The following is an 18368-nucleotide window of genomic DNA, read 5'->3' as shown; positions in this document are numbered from 1 at the left end:
GCCGGGATAGAGACACTAGACAGCAGCGTGGTTCCTGGGGACGCCAACGTTCCTCTTACAGGGGAAGGCCATACTTCAAGCCACAGGCTACTGCAACCAAGCAGAAGACAAGTCAATGACGGCCACTCGGGATTCCTAGGGGGCCGCCTGGGGGACTTCCTGCCCGTCTGGGAGTCCTCCATTACAGACAATTGGGTCCTTCAAATCATTCGGACAGGGTACAGAATAGAATTGGACGCCCCCCCTCCCCAGAGGTTTCTTCCGACCCCAAGATCTCGATCCTGGCAAAAACATGCAGAGATGTCCCAGGCGATCCATCACCTGCTGGAAATTGGAGCGATAGAACCTGTTCCATCCTCCCAGGAGGGGGGAGGCGTCTATTCTATTCTGTTTACCGTCCCCAAAAGAGACGGGTCCAGGCGGGCGGTCCTAGACCTAAAATACGTGAACAAATGGGTAAAGCGGAAGCGTTTCCGCATGAAGACATTGTGGTCAATCACGGAGGCCCTACACCATCTGGACCTCCTAGTGTCTATCGACCTCAAGGAGGCCTATTTGCATATCCCGATCCACCAGGAGAGCAGAAGGCTGTTACGCTTCAAGTACGCAGGCCTTCGTTTTCAATATGCTGCTCTTCCGTTTGGCCTCTCGTCCGCTCCCAGGGTGTTCACCAAAGTCCTGGCCCCCCTGATGGCGCGCCTTCGACTACAGGGGGTCAGGTTATTTGCGTATCTCGACGATTTGCTCGTCCAATCGCATACCCAACCAGAGGCCCGGTGGGACCTCTCACTGACACTCTCAGAGCTAGAACTCTACGGTTTCGTAGTCAACCGAGAAAAGAGTCACCTCATTCCAAGTCATCAGTTATGTCACCTGGGCGTAGTGATCGACACAAAAAGAGATCAACTTTTTCTTCCGCAAGACTGTTTCCAGTCAATCAGAGAGGAAGTACAGGGCATCCTGCTGTCTCCGTCCCCTCTGCTGTTGTCTCTAGCAAGGCTCCTAGGCCTGATGGTCGCCACGATAGAGGTCGTCGCATGGGCTTGTCTGCACTACAGACCCCTACAGTGGTTCCCCCTCCCTCACCAGGTCTCTATTGCACGGCAGAGGAAGTTGAAGTTGAAGCTGTCACCCACTCTCAGGCAGTGGCGTACCAGGGGGAAACGGCGCCCAGGGCTAGCTCTGCCCCTGAAATTGCACCCCCGCCCCCCCACATACCTGAGTGCGCCCCCCGCCCCAAGTGAGCGCAGCGGTGGCGGGAGTGAGCGTGGCGGCGGCGGGAGTGAGCGCGGTGGTGGCGGGTGGCGGCGGATCGCCCAGTGCGGTGGTGGCGGGTGGCAGGCAGCAGCAGCGGATCGAGTGCAGCAGAGCGACGCCGAGGCCTGCCTTCTGGCCCAGCGTCGCTTTCCAACTGCACAGGCGCACCTGCGCAGTTCATAGAATGAACTGCGCAGGCACGCCTCGCAGTTGGGAAGCGACACCGGGCCAGAAGGCAGGCTTCGGTGTCGCTCTGCTGCACTTGGTCCGCTGCTGCCACCCGCCACCGCCGCACTGGGAGATCCGCCGCCACCCGCCACCACTGCACTGGGCGATCCACCGCCCTCACCGCCCTCACCGCCACTGCCGCGCTCACTCCCGCCGCCGCGCGATCCGGGGGTGGTTGGGGGGATGCCACTTTTTGGCGCCCCCCCCACGTGGCCCACCAGAGTGGCGCCCAGGGCACATGCCCTGCCTGCCCCCCCTATCGTTACGCCCCTGCTCTCAGGGGATCGCTTCGTTGGTGGTTGTCTCCGTTCAGTCTGCTCCAGGGAAAGGAGTTTCTGGACACCCCCCCCCCCGAATCATAGTGACGACGGACGCCAGCGACAGGGCCTGGGGCACCCACTGCCTCAATCTGACGGCCCAGGGACTGTGGACAGCGGCAGAAAAGAGGCACAGCATCAACTGGAGGGAGCTCCATGCCATTCGACTGGCTCTGCTAGCCTTCCATTTGACAGTTCACAAACATCACGTGTTAATAAAAACAGACAACACGACTGCGAAGGCGCACGTGAACCGGCAAGGGGGGACCCGTTCGAAATCGTTGCATCTGGAGGCAGTCCATCTACTCTCCTGGGCAGAGAAGGAGCTCAGTTCCTTGACAGCCCATCATGTGAAAGGAGATCTGAACGTGTTGGCAGACTGGCTCAGCAGAGAAGACGTCCGGCCAGGGGAGTGGTCACTACATCCGACTGTCTTCCAAGCAATAGTAAGGAAAATGGGAACGCCAGTGGTTTATCTCTTCGCCTCTCCGCCGAACGCCCAACTGCCTCGATTCATGACCAGGTTCCCATGCAGGAGGGCTATGGCCTCGGATGCCCTATCAACCGAATGGCCGAAGGGTCTGCTGTACGCCTACCCCCAGACCCAATTGTTAGCCAGGGTCTTGAGGAGGATACGGCTACTGCGAGCCCAAGCCATACTAATAGCTCCATTCTGGCCACGACAGCCTTGGTTCCCAGAGCTTCTACATCTAGGCTCCCTGGGAACTCCCAGTCCTTCCCGACCTGCTGTCACAGGGTCCAGTACTACATCCCGGCCCCGGCTGGTTAAGGCTTGCCGCATGGAGACTGAGCGGCGAACCTTAAGACAATTTGGCTATGCAACTAAAGTCATCACCACCATGCTGGCGTCCCGTAGACCCTCTACTAATCGTATATACCAATGTACGTGGAGGGCTTTTCTTCATTGGTCAGCCCGTCATACAGTACCTAGGGGCAGCGCCAAGTTGCAGCACCTCCTCCTTTTTCTACAGGAGGGCTTAGAAAAAGGTCTACGACCAAACACCTTAAAACACCAAGCAGCTTCCCTAGTAGGCCTGATATCGGGAAAGAAGATGGACACTTGGCAAACGTACCCATACCTCAAACGTTTTTTGAGGGGGGCGACGCTGTTGTCCCCACCAACTGTTCACCGCTTTCCGTCATGGGACCTGCACATTGTCCTAAAGGCACTTCAAAAACCACCATTTGAACCAATTGCAAACATTCCGCTCAAGATGCTATCTTTCAAGCTGGTTTTTCTAGTAGCAATAACATCGGCAAGGCGGGTTTCAGAGCTGAAGGCTCTGTCTGTTCATAAATCATTCTGTATCTTCTCCAAGGAAGCTGTCAGGCTGATTCCAGACCCCTTCATTAGACCAAAGGTCGCTTCAGTTTTTCACCAGTCCCAGGATGTTTTCCTCCCTTCGTTCTGTCCCCATCCAGTGCATGAACGGGAGAAGTTGTGGCACAACCTAGATGTCCGTCGATGTCTAAAGAAATATATTAAGCGCACAGCCTCGCTTCAGATCACGGACAAGATGTTTGTTTCCTTTCACCCTAGGTCCTTGGGTTCCCCCGTAACGTCGCCTACAATCGCCCGCTGGATACAGGCGTGCATTGTATTAGCATACGAGTTGCAACATCTTAGACCGCCATCGAACATCTCGGCACACTCAACAAGAGCTGCAGCCACCTCAGCCGCTTTCTCGTCTAATGCGCCAGCTCAGGACATCTGTAGGGCCACCACTTGGTCTATGCCCTCAACGTTCACCAGGCATTATAAAATCGAGACCCACGCTACCATCCAGGCCGCGTTCAGCAGAAGGGTGCTTCAGTGGGTCCTCCCTCAGGAGTAGGCCAGAGCGCTCCCGCCCTGTTTGGCTAAGCTGTGGTATGTCCCAGAGGTGTCCCTGGCAACAACAACTGAGAACGGAGCATTGGTTTCACTTACCGTGAAGGCTTCTTCTAGTTGGTGTTGCCAGGGACACCTCGACCCACCCAGTTTGGCGCTCCTGGCCTCATCCTGATTGAGGTGGGGTATCTTCTGCCTCCCTAGGCTAAACAATAGCTTTTCAGAACAGTCATCACTACCGCTACAAGGCTGAGTCTGGTGGACCCTCCGAGCACCTAGTTTCAGTTTCCTCTTTCTTGGTACCTGTTGTGTCCATGGTTTTTACCTGTTTTCTCTTACCTTCTTTGGTGTGTATATATATATCGGTCAAAAGAACTGGGCGGGATTATCCCCCTAGCCCCAAGGAGGCGTGGCCAAATCTCTATTGGCAAATTAAATCTGTCCTGCCTAGGAGCTAGTGGGAAAGGATAACCCAGAGGTGTCCCTGGCAACACCCAACTAGAAGAAGCCTTTACGGTAAGTGAAACCAATGCTCCGTTTTATCTCATGTTTTAATGTTGTGTTGTAAGCTGCGCAGAGAACAATTTGTTATGGGGCGGCTAAAAAATAAAGTTGTTTGTTATTATTATTATTATCCTCCTCCTCATCATCATCATCATTCCTGGGCTAGTCCATTTCATCAGGGGCCCCTGAGCTCTGTTTATAAGAGAGGGTAAATAAGGTCTCCTTCCACAAGCATACGCTTTATTTTTATTTTTTTAGAGCCCCTGTTGACCTACAAGGGCCCGTTTCATGAGGAACCCCACGCTGCTTCCCAGACTTGCCTTGTGAGATGCTTTTTAACCTGCATTTCTCCTCTGATTCCATCCTAGGGTTGGTCAGAGGGGGGGCGGTCTCTCAGCCACCATTGCCCGGAGCGAACACGAAATCTCGGAAATCATTGATGGGCTCTCGGAACAGGAGGTGAGAGCAGGGCCCATGTTCTCTAGGGACCCTTCAGAAGTATGGGAAGGGGGGTTTCAGTCTCTTGCACAAGGCCAGGATAGATTTTATTTAGAACAGGGGACCCCTGGGTTCGGCAGAGAGAGTGACTGGCCAAGGTTGCCCCAAAGTACTTTTTCACACAACGTGTAATCAACTTGTGGAATTCTCTGCCACAAGATGTGGTGACAGCCAACAACCTGGTTGGCTCGAAGAGGGGTTTGGATCACTTCATGGAGGAGAGGCCTATCATCGGCTACTAGTTGGAGGGCTAGAGGCCACCTCCAGGCTCAAATGCAGGATGCCTCTGAGTACCAGTTGCATGGGAGCAACAGCAGGAGAGAGGGCAGGCCCTCAGCTCCTGCTTGAAGGCTTCCAGCAGCATCTGGTGGGCCACTGTGTGAAACAGGAGCTGGACTAGATGGGTCTTGGATCTGATCCAGCAGGGCTGTTCTTATGTTCAAAGAGTGTCAGGGCTGGGATGGGATTTGAACCCAAGTCTGGCACTGTCCACTACACCACATTGCCTTTCAGAGTCTCAAACATCCAGAACTTCTCCCGCCCCCCGCCATTGACAGATCTTTTGCTGTTTCCGGTACAGCATGTTTTCCTTCCCGAATGTGAATGTTTACGGCATTTTGGCAAAACCTTGAAAGTATTTGCAGCGGAGTGTGGTGGTTTAATGAAAGAGCGCCATTGCCTCGCCGTTTCCAAAGTTGGTCCTGGGCCCGGCTCGAGAGGCTGCCCGCCAAAGAGGGGTCTGTGCTTGAATATTTGTGTGTGCGGCCACAAAAGCCGAGCCTTTCAAAGTGCGTTTGGCTCTGTGTGTGCTGAATGGAGGGCCTCTGACGTGCCGGCAGAAAGTGAGTGCTGCTCATTGTGCCTGTCTTTCCCCTCAACTTGTAGAATAATGAGAAGCAAATGCGCCAGCTCTCGGTCATTCCTCCCATGATGTTCGACGCAGAGCAGAGACGCGTGAAGTTTATTAACATGAACGGACTGATGGAGGACCCCATGAAGGTGTACAAGGACAGACAGTTCATGAATGTCTGGACGGACCACGAGAAGGAGATCTTTAAAGAGAAGTAATCGAAATATCTATTATTTATTTATTTATTCATTCATTCATTCATTCATATTTCTTACATTGTATATCCCGCTCTTCCTCCAAGGAGCCCAGAGCAGTGTACTACATACTTGAGTTTTTCCTCACAACAACCCTGTGGAGTAGGTTAGGCTGAGAGAGAAGTGACTGGCCCAGAGTCACCCAAAAAGTCTCATGGCTGAATGGGGATTTGAACCCGGGTCTCCCCAGTCCTAGTCCAGCACACTCACCACTAAACCACGCTGTATTGTCTTTCTGTATTGCATTGCATGGGAGAGAGATGTCAAGATAGGGGTGTATTCATGTCAGCCTTAAAGCCCTTTCACTCTTCTGCTGTTCTTGCTGAAAAAAAGAGTTAAGGTGAAAGTGGGGAGGTCGCTGAATGGAGCCTCCATGTCCCAAGGCAGTATTCCTTGACTAGCAGATGTTGGAGGCAAATGGGAGGACTGGTGCTGCTTTGCCCTGCTTGTGACCTCCGCGGCAGCCTCTGGCTATCCTCTGTTGAAAATGGACTAGATCAGGCCTGCTCAACTCTGGCCCTCCTGCAGATGTTGGCCTACAACTCCCACAGTCCCTGGCTATTGGCTACTCTGGCTAGGGATTATTTTATTTATTTATTTATTTATTTATTTGACATATTTTTATACTGCCCAAAGCGTATCTCTCTGGGTGGTTTACAACAAGATAAAAATAAAAGTACCGTATTTTCCGGCGTATAAGACGACTTTTCACACCATAAATTTCTGCTCGTAAATGGGGGGGTGGTCTTATACGCCGAGTGTAGTTTAGGGATCGCTAATTATACTATGGTTCCAAGCTCCTGTTGTGCCCCTTACCTCCTCCTGCACACACACAGCTTTCCGGTGCTTTGTAACAGCGGGCGGAGGGAAAGCGGAGGGAGGGAAAGCCCCTTACCTCCTCCTGCACACACACAGCTTTCCGGTGCAGTGTAACAGCGGGCGGAGGGAAAGCGGAGGGAGGGAAAGCCCCTTACCTCCTCCTGCACACACACAGCTTTCCGGTGCAGTGTAACAGTGGGCGGAGGGAAAGCGGAGCCCGCCCCTGCATCCACTACCGCCCATTGTAGTCCCGAGCTCCTGTTGTGCCCCTTACCTCCTCCTGCACACACACAGCTTTCTGGTGCTTTGTAACAGCGGACGGAGGGAAAGCGGAGGGAGGGAAAGCCCCTTACCTCCTCCTGCACACACACAGCTTTCCGGTGCTTTGTAACAGTGGGCGGAGGGAAAGCGGAGGGAGGGAAAGCCCCTTACCTCCTCCTGCACACACACAGCTTTCCGGTGCAGTGTAACAGTGGGCGGAGGGAAAGCGGAGCCCGCCCCTGCATCCACTACCGCCCATTGTAGTCCCGAGCTCCTGTTGTGCCCCTTACCTCCTCCTCCTGCACACACAGCATACAGTACAGTATAGAAAATGTCCAACAGTCAAAATCCTATCATGCCATCATCAAACCCCATCATGGCACCAGCAAGAAGAAAGAAATATGAAGCTAGTTTCAAACTTAAAGTTGTAAACTTTGCCATGGAACATAATAATTGCACTGCTGCAAGACAATATGGAGTAACAGAAAAGATGGTTCGGGACTGGAAAGCAAATGAAAAAGCATTAAAGACTATGCCAAGGGGTAAGTGTGCATTAAGAAGAGGCACCCCACATTGGCCAGAACTCGAAAAACATGTAGCAGACATGGTGAATGAGCATCGCCAAAACGGTTATGTAGTAACACGAAATAAAATACGCTTGTTTGCACTTCAGTGGGCCAAATCTAACCCAGATCACAGCAACAATTTTAAGGCCACTGTATCCTGGTGTAGTAGATTCATGACAAGGCATAATATGGTACTAAGGCAAAAGACAAAAATTGCCCAAAAATTACCTGCAGATCTGGATAGCAAAGTAAATAGTTTCCATCGCTACGTAATACAACAGCGCACTAAACATGGCTATGCGTTAAGTAATATTGGAAACATGGATGAAACTTCAATGAATTTTGATATGATTGGAAATAAAACTGTCCATCAAAAAGGTGAAAAAACAATTCTGATTAAAACAACAGGACATGAGAAGTCGAGTTTTACAGTGGTACTAGCATGCACAGCTGATGGCAACAAACTGAAACCGATGATTATTTTTAAAAGGAAAACAATGCCAAAACTCAAGTTCCCTGCTGGTTGTTTTGTACATGTGAATGAAAAAGGCTGGATGGATGAAGAGGGTGTGAAACTATGGCTTGATAATGTATGGAGCAGACGACCAGGCGGTCTTATTCAAAAACGTAGTCTACTGGTGTGGGATATGTTCAGGGCTCATTTAACTCCCACCACCAAGCAAAGGCTTGCAAGACTAAACACGGATGCAGCAGTTATTCCTGCAGGATTGACATCATTAGTACAGCCATTGGATGTGTGCCTAAACAAGCCGTTTAAAGATCGCATTCGAGAACAGTGGAATGAATGGATGGTTAGCGGCAAAAAGTCGTACACAAAAGGAGGAAATATGCGTGCTCCACAGCTGGATGTTTTGTGCCAATTTGTCATAACAGCCTGGAATGATATTGATGCAGAGACAGTAGTCAAGTCTTTCAAGAAGTGTGGAATATCAAATTCATTAGATGGTATGGAGGACGACTACTTGTGGCAAGATGAAGAGGAAGCTGAAGCTGAGAGCACACCATCTGATACGGAATTCGATCCATATGACGACTGCCTTGCAAATGTATCACAAGATGTCATTGATGAACTTATGATATCAGATGACGAACAGGAGGATTTTGAAGGCTTTTAAAAGGGAAACTGTCACGCTAGCAAAAAATACCATAGCTTGCAGTTATGATGCATGCTACTCGCCAGTGACTTGCCCAGCACTTGCTCTCTCTCTATTGTTTGTTAACTTCCTCCTATCATTGTCAGTTCCAGTTTAGTTTATAGCTTAGAAAACAAACAGTATGGCAGCTCCCATGCGTTTATTGTGTTATCCTTTCATTCAGCTTCTGAGTTTAATCCACCTGCACTTACGGTATGTTTACGGTACATGTTTGATGACATTCAGCCTTATGTTTATAAGTGACAGTTTTGCTGCTTTGAATTAAAATTACCATGTTGAAATCAAATCTGATGTTCTTATAAGTTTTATTTGGTGTGTGGAAGAGGGGGTAGTCTTATACGGCGAGTATATAACAAAATCTATATTTTAACTGGAAAAGTCAGGGGGTTGTCTTATACGCCCAGTCGTCTTATACGCCGGAAAATACGGTAAAACTTTAGTTAAAAACAAGAAATTTAAAACACAACAATTTAATATTTTAAAACAATATTCTAAAAACAACATTAAAACAATCAAAACAGTATCAGTTAAAAGCCTGGGTGAACAGCTGCATCTTCAAAGACTTTTTAAAAGTTGTCAGAGATGGGGAGGCTCTGATTTCACTAGGGAGTGCATTCCAAAGCCTCAGGGCAGCAACGGAGAAGGCCCGTCCCTGAGTGGCCACCAGACGAGCCGGTGGCAAATGCAGACGGACCTCTCCTGATGATCTCAAGGGGCGGTGGGGTTCATGACAAAGAAGATGTTCTCTTAAATACCCAGGGCTCAAGCTGTTTAGAGCTTTATAGGTTATGACCAACACCTTGTATTTTGCCCAGAAACGTATCGGCAGCCAGTGTAACTCCTTCAATACTGGAGTAATATGGTCTTTCCTAGATGACCCAGAGACCAGCCTGGCTGCCGCATTCTGAACCAACTGTAATTTCTGACTATGGGAGTTGTAGTCTGAAAACATTATGGGAGTTGTAGTCCAAAAACAGCTGGGTTGGGGGGCAAAGTTGAGCAGATGGATGTGCTTCGGTCCGATCAGTTGGAACGCCATAATGCTTGAAATGTGCCGCAGTTGCAGAATGCATACAGGTTACAGAAACAACCTGCTCTGAGATGCAGAGTTTCGTTCCACCCTCTTTTAAGAGTGGTCCTGGCAATTTAGGGGCATCCTAGTCTCGGAAACCAAAGGGTGCGGTGCATCTATGCTGGCTGCCAGATCGTGACTCTCCGCGCTGTGTCTCCCTGCAGGTTTGTCCAGCACCCCAAGAACTTTGGCCTGATCGCTTCCTACTTGGAAAGAAAGGTGAGAGAGCTCTTTGGAGAATGTAGGAATGTTGCAGCTTTCCCCTTAAACAAATAGATATTTATTTTTCTATATGTTCATGCAGCATTGCCTTCAGGCAGGGGTTCTCAACCTTGGGTCCCCAGATCTTGCCGGACTACGACTCCCATCGCCCACAAATGCTGTCAGTGTTACAAGGGGTGATGGGAGTTGTAGTCTGGCAACATCTGGGGACCCAAACAGTGTTCGCTTTAATGTTTTTCATCTGTGTGCAGAATGAGCTTTGTTCTGGGCGGCAGTATCAAGCCAGTCTGCGCGCACATATATTGAGTGTGGGACTTCCCAGATTCAGTCTTAGCGGGATCTAAAATTAACTGAGCGGACATCGAAAAAACCTGTGTGTGCACGCCATAAAGGGAGCACTGGACCCAAGGCTGAGAACCCTTGCCTTTTAAGGTTTCAGTTACAAAAAGGGACACATCCCTTTTGAAGGAACTTGCAGTCTAAATAAAAATGAAAAAGCCTCTGATTGCACACGCTGCGTTCCCTAGTATTGGTCTAGCAGGGCGGTGCTTGTGCAAGAGACCTCCTGTGTCCTGGTGGTAACCCCTACCCATGCCCACAAACTGGGGGGGGCCACGCCGGCACAGGCAGGGAGGAAGGGACCCAAGCATCCCGTTTGGAGGCATCTGCACTGGGCTGTTGGCTCTTCCCTGGCTCCTTTTTGAGGGCTCCCTCAGCTTCCTAAATCAGAAGTCCAGCTTGGGAGGGTGGGCCCAGAGGATGAGCATAGCCTCCTCGTCTCTCAAATGATGCCAGGAGAGCCTGGGGTGGGTGGTCTCGCTCCCGCCCTGAGAACCTGGCATCCTTTTTCTCTTCTCGAGAATGTCCCCGACTGCGTCCTGTATTACTACCTGACCAAGAAGAACGAGAACTACAAGGCCTTGGTGCGGAGGAACTACGGCAAGCGGCGGGGGAGAAACCAGGTGTGTGGCCTCGCTCCGTGGTGAGCTCCTTGGGCTCTTTGCGCGACTCCCAGAAGAAACGTGCCTGCCATTCCCAGGCAGAGTCCCTCAGGTCACGGCTTACACCGGCACGTCTCAAACGCTTGGCCTCTGCAGCTCAGTGGAGTTTGGGGAGCAGGGCTTACATGTCTTTGCTGGATGAGTTGGTCTCCTTCAGTCCCAAACTTGGTTCCCCAGGTGCTGGACCACAACTCCCATCACCCTGTGGAAGGCCGGGCTGCCTGGGCGTGCTGGGAGTTGTAGTCCAGCCACATCTGGGGACCCATGGCTGAGACCCCCTGCTCGAAGGGGATTTCTGAGGCCGCCTTCACAGTCTTCTGGGTTCTCTTCGTCACTGGACGCTTTCCTGAGCAGTATTTGTGCCTTTCACCCCAAGACAAGGAGCTAAGATGGCGACCAGCTAACCGCTCTGTTCCCGAGCGCCTGCTTTAATCTGGGCTCTACCCCCTCTCTGGGCGCCGACACCCCAAAAAAGTATGCCTTTTAGGGGCTTACCCCCCCAGACGGAGGAAAAGAACTTGCCTTTCAGCCCACAAGGATGTATCAAGCTAGTTTGCAGCGATTAAAATGGGAGGCATGCTTCCGTTCCACGCACACACACACGCTTTTTCCGTCAGTGTTTTAAAAATGTTTATATTGTGTTTGATCTGTGTTGATTGTTTTCAATTCCATGGGGTTTGGGCTTCCAATATGGTGTCAGTCTCCTTGGAACAAGTGCTCTGGCAGAAGGTGGGAGAATGAAGAAGGGGAGTGATTCTGGAGAAGTCTTTTGGCTAGTTGTTGATGGCTTGCATCTGAGAGTGAGGCAAAGTGAGGCTGGCTTGTTCTGCATTGCTCACTAGTTGGCGTCTCAATGTTAGGAAGTGGGGTATGGATAAAAACCCAGTGCTAGCACTCCGTCCCGCTCGAGCGTAGCTAAGAGGATTTGTGCCGTGATGGGCAGGCTTGCGTGACAGCTGGGCTCCCCAAGAAGCAGGGCTGGAATTATGTCTTTGAGACGCACTGCTTGGCTGGGCCATTGAATGACTTGCCCATAAGATGATTTGTAAGAGGCTGCACTGAGGAACTGTTGATTTCAAAGACTGAAGCTTTGGGATTTGGGGGGGGGGGTGACTTCTTGAGTGTGATGGCAGCAGAGAATGAGCTAGATGGACCAAGGGTCTGACTCAGTATATGGCAGCTTCTTCTTATGAGGGAGAGGCCCTTGCTCAGGGGCTGAGCATCTGCTCTGCATGCTGAAGGCCCCAGGTCCAATCCTTGGCAGCCTCTCCAAGTAGGGCTGGGAAAGGCTCCTGCTTGAATCCCTGGAGAGCTGCTGCCAGTCTGTGTAGACCCAGGATTCTCAACGTGTGGGTCCCCAGATGTAATTGGACGTCAACTCCCATAATTCCCAACCAAAGGCCACTGGGGCTGGGGATTAGGGGAGTTGAAGTCCAAAAACATCTGGGGACCCACACCTTGAGAAACCCTGGTGTAGACAGTCCTGAGCTAAGTTCTTCTGGGAGTGCCCTGCTCCGTGTGCAGACCCCTATTGTGGGGCAGGGCATGGGTGTTGTGCACACCTGCCTTTCCGGTGGCTGCCCCCAGATTGTGGAGCTCAGTCTCCAAGGGGATCCACACCTTGAAAGAAAGAAAGATCTCCGGCACCGTTTGGAATGGCGGTTGTCTTTGTGTGTTGCGATTCTGTGCCGAACTTGTTATATTGGTTGTACGCCATCTTGGAGCTTCAACAAAAGGCAGTCTAAAAATAAACAACCTTAAAATGGACAGCGAGAGGGAAGGCACACAGGATAAAACCCCAGTGGTAACTTGACAAGGCCTTTTTCTTTTCTTCTTTTCTTTTTTCTTTTGCTGTGACCCATCTGTCCCAGTGCTGGAAAGGGGCTTCTTGGGCAGGACTGGGCCGTTTTCTGGCCTCCTGTGAATTTTGATTCTGAGTTCAGCTCCTGAAACGGCTAGGCGGGTTGCAGAGCTCCAAAGTGCAAGCATCCCTGCCCGTAGTTGTACTCTGGAAGGTAAATGAAACTCTCCTCCCTGGGTGCTGGGCGGAGATCAGCAAGGTGACCCTTGGCCTCCAGCGGCCGGCCTGGCTGCGAGTCAAGCTGTCCCTCACCCGGCCGGTGCGGCCAGCAGAAGCCTCCGCCCCGGTGGACCCGTCCGCATGTCTCTGGCGGCAGGTGGTATGGTCCAGCGATCTGACTAGACAGAAAAGCCTGGCGCTCCTGTGACAGCCAATCAAGCCCCCGCGCAAGCAGGGATTACCTCGAGTGACCCCGGCGAGATTAGAAGGGAGAACTCTCCTCTGCGCTAGGCAGCTTAAGTGGCTAGGATGACACCGGGCTTTTTCCTGGAATAAAAACTTGGCAGGGTCAGGCAGTCCTCTCCGGAGGGGCTGGGGCGGGGGGGGGGACTCTTTCCTTCTCTTTCTCCCTTCCTCTCCTGCTCTCCTCTCAAGCATTAGTCAGGCCTAATTAAAAAGCTAGGCACCCCCCACCCCCACCCCTCCCCGGCTGTGGATAGTAAAAAGAGTGTGTAAGCAGCAGATGAGCAAGCAGGTATGTCGGCCGCCGAGGCTTCAGCCGCTTGAAGGTTTGTTTCCGACTGCCTCTTGGGCTTCTTCTCTCGGGGCTCACGCGTTGGGGTTGGCTGGAGGAGCCCTTCCCACCAGGCAACTTGATAAGATTGCGGTTCAGGAGGGGATCTTGGTGTTTAACAGGGCACACTTTTAACGCAGAAAGGGGTCCGTTCTATTTATCTGGGGCTGTATGGGGGAGCTTCTCCGCCCCACCAAGCTTTATGAAGTTAACCCTTTCTCTCCTGGAGTTTCCTGACTTGGCACAGCCCTGGAGTGGCGGGGAGAGGGGGAGGGCGGTGAATAAAACCTTTCTACCTTGACGCAGCTGACATCTTGTTAAAGGCATACTTAGGATAACCGGCTAATGCCCGCACTCAGGTGTCAGCGCTCTGGAGCAGCAGCGTGAGCCAGGGGCTGCGTGTTTAGAGCGTCTCTGTCAGTTGTTAAAGTGCGAGAGCTCATCCTTTTTCCTCTTTAAAAAACACAGAAGTAACTCTGAATGCCATCGCGTTCTGTATCATTGTGGCATCAGTTGCTCTGTGGAAGGGCTTTTTGAACAGTAGAACCTTCCTGGCTACAGTTTTAATTTTTGGGAGATGCCTAGCATAGAGTTGGGTGGGAAGACCTCCGAGGTCCCTTCCCACTCTCTGCAATTCTGTCCTTCAAATCAATGAATCCGGACTCCCCACTCCAAGCAGCATGCCTTACCAGTTGGGAATCCGGAGTGGGGTTTCCTTCCGCTCTGTCTGGACCCTCTTATTGGGGTGCTTCCAGTTTGGGGCCTTGGGTGGAAGAGTCCTAGAGTAGGCCCAGTGTGCCCAGGAGCCACCATGGGGCACAGTTCACCGTGGTCTCAGTGCATTCGCTCCACTGGACTCTGCACCTGCACAGAGAAGCCCCTGGGGACATTCTGGCGCTTCAGCTCCTCTTCCCCACAGGACTTCAGTGGGACTTGCTCGGGACTTCTTCTTCCTGGTGGATTGTACCCTACATCCCCATTCTGTGCCTCCTCCCTCGGGTGGGCCCCCCCCCAAACCACCGCTTGATGGGGCCGCTTCTCCCTCTCCCAGCTCCCTCCTTATGGACTGAAAAGTCCAGCAACTTTCGAGTCCATCCTGTCCTCCAGGAAGGAGGCGCATGGTGCTGCCGTTTATTTGAGCAAAGTGCTCCTCGCTCCCACCCACCCCACACGCACTCTCTGGCCCATCCCGCGTGGTCTCTGGGCCATCTGGGAGCTACGTGGGGTTATTTGGGTTGGCAAAGCCCACCGGTTATTCTAACCAATTGGGAGAGGCGGGGTGCTGGGCGGGGTCTCACCATGGGCCAGAAATACAAGCCGGGGTTTCCCTTCCCCGCCCCTCTTCTCCAGCCGATTGATCTAAAAGGGACTTGGGTGTTCTGGAGCTGGCACCGCCGAATTCTAGTAACCGGGGCTGTTCCATGTTTGTGTGAAGGCCAGGACCCCAAGCCGGTTTCTTGGAAAGTAGGCGGCTTGGCTGCCACTCCTCTTTATGTAACATTCACACTTTGCCAAACCATCTGGTCACGTTCTGTGTCTCACTCTCTCTCCACATTGCCTGGGGTGGCATCCGTTCAGGATGTCAAGCCTGCTCCTTCCGTCTTTCTTCGCCCTCCCTGGTCTGTATCCAGCCCCTCTAGGCATTATACCACCCTGGTTCTCCCTCTAGAATGGGGGTTCCCAGCTTTTGGGGCCCCAGATATTGTTGGACCACAACTCCCATCATCCATAGCCACAGCGGCCGAAGGCTGGGCCTGATGGGTGTTGTAATCCCAGCAATGTCCAGAGGGCCCCAAGCCTGAGACCCCCTGTCATGGAAGAAGCACAAAGTCTTAAAGAAGCCATTGGCTTGGCCTATGGAGATCTTCGGGAGAGCTTCACCTGTGTTTGCCTACTGTTCGCCTGGGGGCGACTTGGGGCCGTGCCTTTGGAGTGAACTCCCTGTGGGTGTAAGAGCCTCCCCATCTCTGGTAGCCTTTAAAAGAGTTACCAAGATGCCTTCATTAAAGCAAGAGATTCCTGCTTGCAACCTTGGAGAAGCTGCTGCCAGTCTGTGAAGACAATACTGAGCTAGATAGACCAATGGTCTGACTCAGTATATGGCAGCTTCTTATGTCCTATGTCCAAGCCTTTGGCCAGTTGCAAGTTGGTTTTCTTGCTGCTGTTGCTGTTGTGAATTTTTAACTCTTTCAGTGTTTGATTTCTAACTGCCATGATGATGTTGTTGTTGTTGTTGTGTTTTGGTAAGCCACCATGGGATATTTGTTTGTGGGTGGGATATAGAAATGCAAGAAACAAAGTTTGGTTCCCCCCCCCCACTCCCACTCTGGATTTTGTGTGTATGTGTTGGCTGCATATGTGGACTCCCGGTCCCCTGGCCCCAATCCTCCGGTCACTAGCTCTGCTATGTAAGCTGGAATCTGTTTTTCTATTCCAGCAACAGATTGTGCGTCCTTCCCAAGAAGAAAAAGTCGAAGAAAAAATAGAGGAGGAGAAGGCTGAGAGAGCTGAGAAAAAAGAGGAGGAAAAGAGAGATGAAGAAGAAAAAGACGAAAAAGAAGAATCTAAGTGAGTCCACGTGACTGTCTTGATGTCTGAATTCTTGCCCCCCAGTAATGGCTGGCATGGGGAAGAAATGACTCAGAAGGGTCCCACAGAAATTAAAAGGACAAGTTAGGCATTGCCTAACTTGTCCTTTTAATTTCAGTGGGCTTACTTTGAGTACTTTTCTCATGTCAGCCATTGTCTCTTGTTAGGATTTATTCAAAGCTGGTAGGAAATGGTGTGTCTGAGAGAGATCAGAAGCTGTTGATAGTTCTTCCTGCCTTGATATTTTGACTTCTGTACTGAAAAACCTTCTGAGGGAACCTCCTGGGTCTGGAGAGTTCTTGATACAGACTGGCAGCGGCTTCTCCAAGGTTGCAGGCAGACGTCTGTCTCAACCCTCCTTGGAGATGCTGCCAGGGGTTGGAGTGGGGTCCTTCTGCACGCGAGCTTGCTGGTCCTCTTCCCAGAGTGGGCCCATCCCCTACAAGATGTAGTCGCCTGTCGTCTCCCATCCAGAGGCAAACCAGGGTGGGCCCTGCTTAGCAAAGGGGCATTCCATGTTCGCTACCACAAGTCCATCTCCAAAATGTCATCGAATCCTAGAACGTCAGTGCTGGAAGGGACCTTCTTGAGGTCTAGTCTGACCCCGCTCCTCGCAGGACCCCACTGCAGCACCCCTCACCGGTGGCCTGAAAACGCCCAGCCCTCCGCGGGTTAGGCTCTCTCATTCTGTCCCTTTGTGTGTCTCCTCGCCAGGGAGAACATCAAGGAGAAGGAGAAGGTCGAAGTTGCCCCCGAGGAGCCTGAGGAGAGGGAGCAGGCCGCCCCCAGGGGACGCAAGACTGCCAACAGCCAAGGGCGGCGGAAGGGCCGGATCACCCGGTCCATGACCAACGAGGCTGCCGCCGCCAACGCCACAGCCGCGGCCACCGAAGACCCGCCCCCTCCACTGCCGCCCCCTCCGGAGCCATGTGAGTGGTGCTTCCTGACCCCAGCAGTAGCGTGGCCTGTGGAGTCCAAGTGGCCTCCTGGAGGCCCATCGATGGCTCCTTGTCTGGATGAGCTCAGCGCCAGGAGGAGAGGGCCTGTCTTCATCTGCTGCTTGGGGGCTTCCCAAGGCATCTGGGGGCCCCCTGTGGGGAGCAGGGGGCTGGACGGCAGGGGCCTGATCCGGCAGGGCAGCAGCTGCGTCGTCCTCCTCTCCAAGCCCTTCCGTGGCCTTTTGCTTGCCTCTTGTTGAGGGAGGCCGCGAAACTTTGAACCGAACAGTTGGAGCCAGAACAGCAGCCCTGCTGGGGCAGACCCAAGGCCTCTCTAGTCCAGCGTCCCCCCCCCCCCGCCGCTGGCAAGTGGTTGGCCCCCCTCCCCCCCGTTTCTGTTTCAGAAATCTAACGTGCTGGCCCACCCATAAAGTGGAGGGACCTGTGCACCCTGCCCTGAGGCCCTTGGAGGGAGGGCAGGATAACAGCTGTTGCATATTATGACAGCAGGCAGAGGAGAGAGGCAGGAAAGGCCAGGGGGCGAGGGGTTAACGTGAGCAGGCTCCTGTGTTGGAGTGGAGGGTTAAAGCTAGCAGGAAAGTACAGGTGTGGGGAGGGAGAGGTGGTGCCTCGTAGAAGCAGGCAGGGAGCAGTGTCCCCTGCAAGAGGGCTTCCCAGATGTTGGCGGCTACAACTCCCAGCATCCCCAGCTGCAGTGGTACACATGGGACAGGGCCTTCTCTGTGGCTGCCCTCAGACTCTGGAATGCTCTCCTGGTGGCTATTCGCTCCTCAGTCTCCTTTGCGGCTTTTAGGAAGAGTGTACAATCTTGGCTTTTTGCCCAAGCTTTTATTGTAATTGTCTCTGCTGCTGCTTTTTGTACTCTGTATTGCTTTTATGCTTTAATTTTTTTAAAAATCAGATTTGTTTTATAGTTTTACCTTAGTATTTTAATTGTGTCTTTTTTACAATCTTGTTTTTAAATTTTGCTGTAAACTGCCTTGGGATTGTTTTCATGAAAGGTGGTATATAAATTTAACAATTAAAAGAAAGAAAGAAAGAAAGAAAGAAAGAAAGAAAGAAAGAAAGAAAGAAAGAAAGAAAGAAAGCAAGCAAACATGGGAGGGGAGTTTAACCACTGGAGCCAGCAGTTCATAGCATTGTAGGCTTTTGGAGCTGGGAGGTCTTTTGGCCCAACCCCCTGCTCAGTCCAAGGCATCCCTGCCGTGGGAAGTTCTCCTGCACAAGCTCCATTGGAACCGGATGGGGTTCCCTTCAGTGGGCTCTGCAAGCTTCCCAGTGGATTTGGCCTGCTCGTACTACACATACTCATTTTTGCAGTACTTCTTTGCAGCAAACAGTCTCAAAAAG

At 51.9% G+C, this 18368-nt stretch overlaps 1 protein-coding gene across 10 annotated transcripts in view; it reads left to right on the top strand.

Moving 5' to 3' along the window:
• Window positions 1-18368, top strand: part of LOC128335929 (nuclear receptor corepressor 1-like) — a 109754-nt gene that overhangs the window by 39583 nt on the left and 51803 nt on the right. For 8 of the 10 annotated variants that reach the window (XM_053274859.1, XM_053274857.1, XM_053274855.1 and 5 more), the window contains 6 exons: window positions 4527-4617; window positions 5542-5720; window positions 9818-9872; window positions 10736-10837; window positions 15908-16038; window positions 16774-16988. In XM_053274859.1, coding sequence (XP_053130834.1) covers window positions 4527-4617; window positions 5542-5720; window positions 9818-9872; window positions 10736-10837; window positions 15908-16038; window positions 16774-16988 — 773 coding nt within the window. Of the gene's footprint in view, window positions 1-4526; window positions 4618-5541; window positions 5721-9817; window positions 9873-10735; window positions 10838-13402; window positions 13432-15907; window positions 16039-16773; window positions 16989-18368 lie in introns of those variants that run through there. The other 2 variants (XM_053274860.1, XM_053274862.1) reach the window with 2 other exon arrangements.

Source organism: Hemicordylus capensis, chromosome 12 (genome assembly GCF_027244095.1).
Source record: "Hemicordylus capensis ecotype Gifberg chromosome 12, rHemCap1.1.pri, whole genome shotgun sequence".
Classification (NCBI taxonomy): domain Eukaryota; kingdom Metazoa; phylum Chordata; class Lepidosauria; order Squamata; family Cordylidae; genus Hemicordylus; species Hemicordylus capensis.
Note: the sequence above shows the minus strand (reverse complement) of the source record. Positions and strands in the feature narration are given on the sequence as shown.